Source organism: Lineus longissimus, chromosome 17 (genome assembly GCF_910592395.1).
Source record: "Lineus longissimus chromosome 17, tnLinLong1.2, whole genome shotgun sequence".
Classification (NCBI taxonomy): domain Eukaryota; kingdom Metazoa; phylum Nemertea; class Pilidiophora; order Heteronemertea; family Lineidae; genus Lineus; species Lineus longissimus.
In genome coordinates, this window is record NC_088324.1 from 12658727 (window position 1) to 12667950 (window position 9224).

The 9224-nt window shown below is 39.2% G+C and overlaps 2 protein-coding genes across 2 annotated transcripts; both read right to left on the reverse strand.

The window, feature by feature from the left end:
• Positions 1–158: 158 nt before the first annotated feature.
• LOC135501579 (serine/threonine-protein phosphatase 6 catalytic subunit) lies at positions 159–4155 on the reverse strand. The gene is made up of 8 exons (XM_064793750.1): positions 4086–4155; positions 3539–3700; positions 3261–3328; positions 2957–3030; positions 2717–2796; positions 2342–2551; positions 1948–2005; positions 159–1755 (listed from the first exon to the last, which is right to left on the reverse strand). Exons 1-8 carry the CDS (start codon positions 4152–4154, stop codon positions 1565–1567), a joined length of 912 nt encoding a protein of 303 aa, XP_064649820.1. The 5' UTR covers position 4155; the 3' UTR covers positions 159–1564.
• Positions 4156–6611: 2456 nt separating this feature from the next.
• LOC135501532 (von Hippel-Lindau disease tumor suppressor-like) lies at positions 6612–8383 on the reverse strand. Its single transcript, XM_064793684.1, has 3 exons — positions 8303–8383; positions 7326–7752; positions 6612–6951 (listed from the first exon to the last, which is right to left on the reverse strand). The coding sequence occupies exons 2-3, from the start codon at positions 7675–7677 to the stop codon at positions 6794–6796; spliced, it is 510 nt and encodes a 169-aa protein (XP_064649754.1). The 5' UTR covers positions 7678–7752; positions 8303–8383; the 3' UTR covers positions 6612–6793.
• Between the last annotated feature and the right edge of the window lie 841 nt (positions 8384–9224).

Sequence of the window (9224 nt, forward strand, 5' to 3'; positions counted from 1 at the left end):
GGATATATTGGGTGTTTTCGTCCTTGAGCAAGGCTCTTTCTTACCACCTTTCTGGGCATTTGTCAGCCACACACCTGCATTTCAAAGAGAGAGACATGATAGTAACATTGCAATACAGTTGATCTACAGGACCATATTACGCAGACAAGACAAAGAGGTTTGAATAAAAGTATTTATTCTCGATTAATCCACAAGTACTGAAATTATTCATTGACTTGCTTATAAAATACACTATACACAGGGACTGCCATTATTACAACCCATTCCAAAAACACAAGAATTATGGGAACAACAATCTATTTCTCATCACCAGGAAAACAGGTGTGTCAATTTGCTTTCTCTTTTCTCCTAATGAATATCACAAACACAAGAGTTCCAGTTCCAACGGTCAAAGAATATGGTTTCAAATAATGGCCAGACTGGCTTTAAACCGAAGAATTTCAGGCGACTCGAAACGGACCTGGAGTCCGAAGTACTTACATAACCACAGTACAGTAAAACATGCCTACTTTGCCATACCTCAAAGATTTTCTGTCCGAAGTTAGATGAGGGGTATAAGAGGGTACTGACGAAAGGATCTCCTGTGTAATGAAATTCCCTCCATCACAACGAAGACACTTTTTGATAATACCCCACTGTCAGTTTGGGCAATTTTCAGGGAATGGGTAACATCTAATAATGACAGGCTATTTACAAATCTTTTATGCAAATCAGGCAAACACCTCACATTTTTAATTGGACCTTGAAATAGGTCAGGAATTGGACCTAGTTAAATTGAACTTGTTCCTGCATTTTTTCTGGTTGTGTCTTTGTCCTCAAAAGACCAATTTTGGACAAAAGTTAAGTAAACACCACAGAATCTCTTTCCGTGCAACACAGCAATGATCAGGACGATTTGTTATGATTCTCAAGGGGCCTCTCCCCGTTAAAACAACGGCATTGTGCTCATTGGCCTATTGTTGAAGGAAGAGGAAGCAGCTTGGAACATTTTCACAGCCAACGAAAATGCACCTATGTGAGACCTTTAATGAAACAGCTCAACAGATTTTTACAAATAAAATTCACAGTGAACAAAAATTATTGGCTAGCCACAGAGGTTCAACTTTAACATATCAAGCAATTTTATAAATTGATATATTTTAACATGTTCGGCCGATGAAAATATTTTGACTCTTTTATTTGTCCTGTCTTATTATTATACTGTACTGGTCTCTCACTTTCACAAGCTTGCTGTCAGTAAACCATTGTCAAGTCAATAATTGACATAAAAATTCCAATCCCTCTGAAAAAGGCAAAGTCTTCCACTTTCTTTCACTTTCAGGTAATTGCCCCTTTAAATCCCAACATGAAACAACATGATAATAGTCACAAATACAAAATGGACTGATACTGATTAGCATTTGCACAGCTATGTGATAATATCAGTCAATCACATTGGTGAAAGAAATGCCCTTCAAGCTGCACATGGAATACTTAACAATGTCACTTGATGTCCCGAAAAGAATGCTTCAAATAAATTGCTAATTAGACCAACAGATGATAATCTCATGATCAACAATATTCGTTAAAGGAAGTACGGTGTGGTTGTTCTAGTAGGTATCACTCGCTCGGAATCAGGAACCGCACGGAAAAGCTTCGCCTCACGATTGTCGGCATCCGTGAACGCCAAGACTGCTGCTATGTTGCCACATCTGTAACAGTAGTTCGGAGCAGACCAGACTGTCACTAGCTTTTCATCAAACATGTACTTGTAGCCTGAAACGGAAGAGATAATGTCACTGATAAGGAGATATTCAGAGATCTTTGACAAGTCACTGCGTACTGACTATGACGAAGCCTACTCTTACCCATTTTGGGAGGGCGACAAGCATTCTGACTTTCAGACTCTTGCTTCGGTTTTTTAGGGAGAGCACACTGCATTACTCCTAATCTGATTCTCAGACTCACCTTCATGTACTAGTTGATGTGCTCTACATATCAGATTTATATTGTTGATGTGGACAAACTGAAAAATATGACAAAAACCAAATCACTGATTAGAAATTTTCCATACTTTTTTGTTTTTCAATACTCCCTTCCCCTTCTAGGCATGCATATGCTGGAGCCCAAACTCCCACCTGCGGACATACACAAAAAAAATTGTCAGTCAATACTGGTGTATGTTGTTATTGGCACATTCGATGTCTCCATGCTGCATAATAAAACACAGTGAAACTTGTTTCAGAACAAATGAAATTCAATCATGTTCAAAATCAATCAACTCAAATCAACTAAATTTTAACCTGAACATCCCATCTTTTTCATGCTAGGTAATGTTTAATATGATGTCAAAAACACTCACCTCATTTGTCACTTTTGACCCAAATAACCATCCAGCTCCTCGCGGACTCACAGCCCACGTGTCGACATCCTCAGGATCCGACCAGACGAGATCACAAAATGCTCCCTTGTGTGGTATCTCTTGATTTCTCTCGATGGTGCGTATCTGGTCCAGTGTCTTGATGTCTGGAGACAGACCACCATGAACACATAGGATACATTCATCAATTATCTGAAGAAAAGTGTTTTGGCATCAGAAAAAGGTATGAAGTGAAGGACTGATGAGTTGGTAATGCATATTCAAGTGCAGCAGAGACTCGTTTCCAAATTTTCCATGAGTTTCACTTTCATAAGTTCTATAGATCAATTTTGTTTGCTAATATATTGAATAACTCACCGCAGCAACTGTTAACAAGTCAAACACTCGACAACAATGTCTCCATGCATTGGCATTCCCATACTTCGTTTGACATTCATCTGTAAAGAATACAACATAAGGTTAAGGATCAATCAAACATACTTTTCAATAGGAATTCTCGTATAGCTCTTTCATTCTTGGCAAACAACTCTACTCCAAACATAGTGATACCAACTGCTCAAGAACTATAAACCTCTCCACCAAGTTATTTTCGCTTACCATAAAACCCATAAACTTGTGTGATTTGTCGACTCTCATGATTACCTCGAAGAAGAGTGATTTTGTCAGGCCACCTGAAGTTAAAAGAACAGATATCAATAGTATTGATTGAATTAAAAGATACAACTAAACAATGATGACTGGATCTCTTGTGTTTCTTCTGTGTTCTCTGATGCTTACATTTAGTTCTGTTTGAGGAAGGAATGCATAGTCATTTTTTTCTCAAACGCCTTGGTCACAGTATCAGAGTACATCAAAGACTATACTGTTATAATGGAAATAGGTTAAGCCTTAAAATACTCACTTTGCTTTACATGTCAATAGCAGTGTGAAAGTTTCTAAACTGTAATAACCACGATCTACAAAGTCTCCCTGAAAAGAGCATGTTCGATATCAAGCACAATGTCAAGCTAATCAAGCTAGCCAAATGAACAATTTTAATTGTTTACCGTCCCAGCAATCGAGGGCATTTTAATTATATGGCCTGAGGACAATTAATTGTGGTGCTTTGGCCGAGCGAGTATTTAAAATCTGGTGAGTGGTCGGTCACATCAAATTTGAGAGACTGAAAGTGAAACCTACCATAAAAATGTAATTTGTGTCAGGTATTTCCCCACCAGTTCTGAAAAGTTCCTTAAGATCATAGAACTGTCCATGGATGTCCCCACAAACTGTGACAGGGGTTGAAACAGGCTGGACATTGGATTCCTCCAGGAGTAACTCTGACACCAAATCACATAGTTTCTGAAAAAAGATTATGAAATCATTTGTAGACCGACATTCATCCATCATCATATTCATGCCACGCTATAACTGAATTCGATCTTGTTCTGGATCTCAGGATTTGCTCAGCCTAGGTGTAGCTACTTTTAGACGGCCACCAAATTTCAAATTTTGGATTGACATCATGATCATGTAGGCAGGCCTAGTTAGAACATGCAGTAGTAGGTACGCCTACAATACATCATGACATGATGAATGAAGGATTTTGAAGTTTTCATGACGGTTCACTTTTTGAATGTCAAAATTAACCATCAAGAGCACAAGCTACCGAGATGAAGTGGTGTTTTCTTGACACACTTTAGCCTGATAAAGAGTCTGGAATTATCAGAATTACGATATTGCTCACCTTTAGGTCATTTTCTGGGAGATATTTGCATTGTTTTGCGATTTCAACCCATTTATCGAGGTCCGCCATGTTGAATTTTGACACTTCCGGTCTTGTGCGTTGGGTCGCAGAATAAGAAATCCCGTGTTTTGATTGGTTATTCGATTCATTCAGCCAGAAGTTCTAGACGCGGGTGTTTTGAAAGATGAAAATTTCGCGCAAATGATATTTTCTTTGAAATTCGAAATGAAATAGACTTGAATAGTTAAAATTTTGCTTCCAATAAAAAGTTTATAACATAATCTAAATATTTAAGGCAAAAACCCTTATAAAAGCACCCAGATTTGGATAAATCTGGCAAGGGAAAAAGGCACTCCGTCCGTCCATGCGTCATTGCATGCATTTCATGCATTGCATGCATTGCATGCATTGCATGCATTTCATGCATTGCATGCATTGCATGCATTGCATGCATTTGTAATTTGACATGTCTGGGAATGGGATGATTAATTAGTTATGATATTGATCCAGTGCCAGGCCGGGCCGAAAGGGGGGGGGGCATACTAACACACCACACATACTATTTTGCCCTTGCAGGCTATCAATCTCTTGTTACTGGTAGCCAGAGCCACCAGATAGTCTAGAGCCAGTAGAGGAGGCTAATCGGATCAACACGAGGACACAGTTCATTTGAATGTTACGCTTTTCTAATTTCAGATAATATTGCAAATTGGACAAGCAGCTGGGCATGATGACAACCAAGAAAGCTAAAGATCCATATGGAAGATGGACACTTTTTAAGAACTTTGTGATGATCTGTTTGGTTGTTCTTATTATGATAATGATGCTTCTCTTATCTCAAGTCATCCCAAAGGAACGAATTGAAGCAAATCCAGCATTGAAGTTTGTTTTGCTACAAACAGGAGAAGTTGTTGCAAGATCAGAAGATTTTGAGGAGAGAATTTCAATAGCAAAACGGTTACACCAAATGTACAAAGGCGAGAATATTCCGCAAGTTTATGTCCCTTACATACAAAGTTGGTTGAGTAACCACCCACAGTGGGAGTATTGGTTTTGGAATGACTTGGATTCCAGGAGGCTGATAATTGACCATTACCCAGACTTTTTGGACATGTATGATTCCTATTCGAATAATCTGCTCCGATCTGATGCATCGCGTTATTTCATTCTACATCATTATGGTGGTGTTTATGCCGACATGGACATGGATAGTTTTCGTCCAGTTGACCCACTGGTGTTTAACTACACATGTATCTTCAGTCAGGAACCTTATATTCAAAGCCGGTTGCTGTATGATCGCAGTAGCATTGCTATGAATGCCTGGATGGCTTGTGCAGAAAAACATCCATTCATGACTTTTGCAATTGAAGAATTACCCAACTTTGCACGGCCAATCAAGAACATTGAGGATACTATACAGATTACTGGACCAGTGATGCTGCAGGAAACTCTGGTTAGGTACATGAATAAAACCGACTGTAAACATGGCGATAACTGCCATGTTTTCATAGCACCTCCAGATATGTTTATGCCAACCTGGGACCAAGGACAGAAGAGCAATTTCCTGTACAAGTGTAGAAAAATAAGAAAACTGTCCCCAAAACAAGTTGATGCGTGTTACAGCCTAAAAGCAGTAAAATTTAGTAATCACATCCCAGCTGATGTTTATGGTAATCATAAATTCTTGCATATTGGCTACAAGGACGGGAGGTATGAGACTTCCAAATCTGTTAACATTAATGACATTGTAAAAAAGGCACAACTTCATAGATATTCTGCAATTGAAAATGGAAAGATGACTCCCTGTAAAAAAGTGTGAAGTCCATTTGACCCATGAGATAATACTGCATGTAATTTTGGAACATGTATAAAATTATTGATGAGAGCACAATGAAATTCGTTCGCCATCAGATTGAAATGATAGACGTACTGACTCAGACAACTCAAATGTTTCAATGGCGCACACACACCAAGTTGGCCAGGATTTTTGTAATGTTTATGTTTTATTTCCTGTTTGAATTAAATTAAGAAATTGTTACCTATCGATGTACTCTCCTATTGCTTGCTCCCCAGCCTGAGTTTAGTTTGGGTCAGGATCCCAGACTTATTTCCCAACAAATTTCATCACTGATTGGAGTGTCCTGTTGAATCTTAAAAGCTGAATGTTGAATGCACATCAGACATGAAGTGATTGGTATCTCACATCGGAATCATTTGGACAGTGTCACAACCAGGGAGATAGGAGACATTGGGACAGTCACCGCAGTAAGTGATGTCCAGGATTCATAGTGACATTTCTCATGGTGGACATTGGGACAGTACCAACAGTAACAGATGTCCAGGAGATATTTATTGAGACGTCTCTCATAGAGGAATTGGGACAGTCACAACAGTAGATGTTTGGATGTTAAAAAGCTGGCTTGAAGCTTTTTTCTTCAAACCATCACTAGTTTCGATCATTGGGGCAACTCATTCTAGCCAGCAAGTACAGAAAATTGAGATAAAAACAACATGACAAAATTTTGAATATATTTTTTCTTTCTAAAGTATTGACAGAATATACATGATTGCACATTAATTATTCAGCTCCAATAACAAGTGACACTTAGTTCACAGATGTTATCCAAAGATGTTATCCACATTGTCCTATCCTGACCAACTTCTATTTGACATTGTCCTATCCTGACTAACTTCTATTTGACATTGTTCTATCCTGACGGTTCATACTTTAGCATTTCCTCCTGCTCTTCGCCGTCTTCATTTCGTAGCTCAACTTTGAGAGTATGGGGTATTTCCAAATGATTGATGTGCTTTCTCGGAACTACACGTCGAAGAATCTGGAGACATCTTTCTTTGAGAGAATATACTGAAAAAGAAATAACAAGACACTGAGTTGTTTGCATGAGCCGACTGCTTAAAAATTGGTTGAGAAATTCTCTGACTTGCACAATGATTATTTTCCTGTTAGCATGGTTACTATCACCAAAATCAAAATTCCTCCAATCCAGAGCCCCAGAACTGAATTTGTCACTCTAGATGGAGTGGATTGGACAAACTTTGCAGAGTTTATGGGGATAGGCTCTGTTGATTTCACGTCACAATTGCTGACACTCAAAGTCTGCGATTTTGTTTCCCCATGACACCACTGATGAGGAAAGAGGCAAATTGCTCAGTCTGCTGGAGAAAGAATAAGTGAGAAGTATTGTACAGTCACAAAGCAAACAAAACCAAGCCCTTTACCTGGAATAGTGATATTCACTACTTTCCTTTGAGGTGGCCACCCGTCATCTCCAGTCCACACAACAGGCTCAAACACTTCCTTTAACCGAACCACTAATTTATCACCAGTCAGACTATCGCGGAATATCCATGGATGACCCACATACGTATTGATATTAAAATATTGTTCTGGATCCAGAGTTTTATAGTGAACCCGAATACCCTGGTAATTCAACCAAATCACATCAACACGTCGCAACGTAAGGTTCACAAATCGTACATAAGAATGCATCTGAGTGTCTATAGATTTTCTCGGGGTTTCATGTTGACGATTGTCAGATTCGTGGAATCTAGCATTCTCTCCATCTTCCATTTTATGCAGCACACAACATTATTTCAAATCCATGGCAACTTGTCAACCAAATCCAAATACCTGGTTCTGGGATTGCTGAAAGGAAATGAAATACAATACTGTATTGATTGTAACAATTGAACCAGGAAATTTTGCGACGCCAAAATTTAGCAAATGTGCTCAATTTTACATGGCGACAGACCACGTAAATAATGGCGTTTGCTGCCAACATCTTATGGTCAATGCATCGGATTAGACGATAATGCCACAAAAATCAGACACTAAAATTAGATTGCGCTTCATTAGTCTCAAACCGAGGAGTCGAAGGTAAATTTTGTCGTCACATTCACATAATCATCCAACTGGCAACGTGCCAGCGCTGTTAATTTCTTTAAAGCTGCTCCTCAGGCAACCTAAATCTGATAATAGGTGGCGACACTGTCGAGTATGCTGAGCACTGTCATTTGATGACCCAATGTTTGCTGGTGTTGCGCTCCATAGATTCCAAAAAACTTTCAAAAGTGTTACAGTGTAAGAAAACCATGCACTCAAATTACCATTTATCAAATCAATCGTTATCAGACCACCTTTTAGATAACATGTCACTGAATTTCATCAGGTGAATATCGAATATACCTGAATTTACCTGGAGAATGGCAGAAATATTTTTCCTCACACCGCCATGTTGGAATCTGGCAGCCAATCAAATTGCCGCAAAGGGGAAATGTAAATGGTGTAAAAGAAATGCCAGTCCACAGAAATAAAAGTCCTTATACAATAAATTGTATGACGAATGGCGTGGCGTGGTTATTTCGCCAAGCATCACCAACTTTTGACCGCTGCCCGGGTGCGAGGGTTTTTTTTACAGGTAGGTTCGTACCATTGTGTACATTGACAGCCAATCAGAGCTCAGTAACTTCACCAGACGTCATCAAGTAAGAATAAGATAAACCACAGATTAAACCAGGTTCATGCTTGCTTTGACCTGATGAATGACGGATCTGAGGGAGCTGGTTCAGGGGTTCAAGCTGTAAATCGTCCCCCGCCCTAAAAATTTTTAGTAATTGCCTAGTTCCATTTTCTTAGCTCAGATGGCAGCACCAGGTTCACTATTCATAGATCCGATGTTTGAAACAGTCATATTATATATCATTAGTGCTAGCCCTAGAAACACCGAGTTTATATGACTCGCTACCATCAACCATGCTTTCTGGCCATCCATTATGTGGGTGATGCAAATGCTCCTCTAATTGAATGTCCTGCTTATCACCACTACATCCAAGGGGGGTCGGGGGCAAATAAATAATGACACAAGTTAAGGTGTACGTTGTTTTTCATCACCTTTATTAATCAATATGTACCTGTACAAGGGAACCTCCCTTAGCAGACACTGTTCTCTTAGAAGGCGATCCTTTCTATTAGGAAGAGTGGTTTTTGTCTCCGACAGATCATTTCTATGCAATATGCTGTCAGTAATCAGGACACAGCCTTTGTAATTCACCTGGGTGTCTTTGACAGAGAGGGTGTCTTTGACAGTGAGGTATAAGCCCCATATATATCTACAGTAA

Excerpts from the sequence above, each read along its gene's own strand:
- LOC135501532 (XM_064793684.1), bottom strand. The coding sequence starts at position 7,677 with ATGGAAGATGGAGAGAATGCTAGATTCCACGAATCTGACAATCGTCAA. Across the intron at positions 6,952-7,325 it reads AGTGAATATCACTATTCCAG|TATATTCTCTCAAAGAAAGA; the intron begins GTAAAGGGCTTG and ends TTTCTTTTTCAG.
- LOC135501579 (XM_064793750.1), bottom strand. The coding sequence starts at position 4,154 with ATGGCGGACCTCGATAAATGGGTTGAAATCGCAAAACAATGCAAATAT. Across the intron at positions 2,797-2,956 it reads ACAAGTTTATGGGTTTTATG|ATGAATGTCAAACGAAGTAT; the intron begins GTAAGCGAAAAT and ends TATTCTTTACAG. Across the intron at positions 1,756-1,947 it reads ACATCAACTAGTACATGAAG|GCTACAAGTACATGTTTGAT; the intron begins GTGAGTCTGAGA and ends CTTCCGTTTCAG.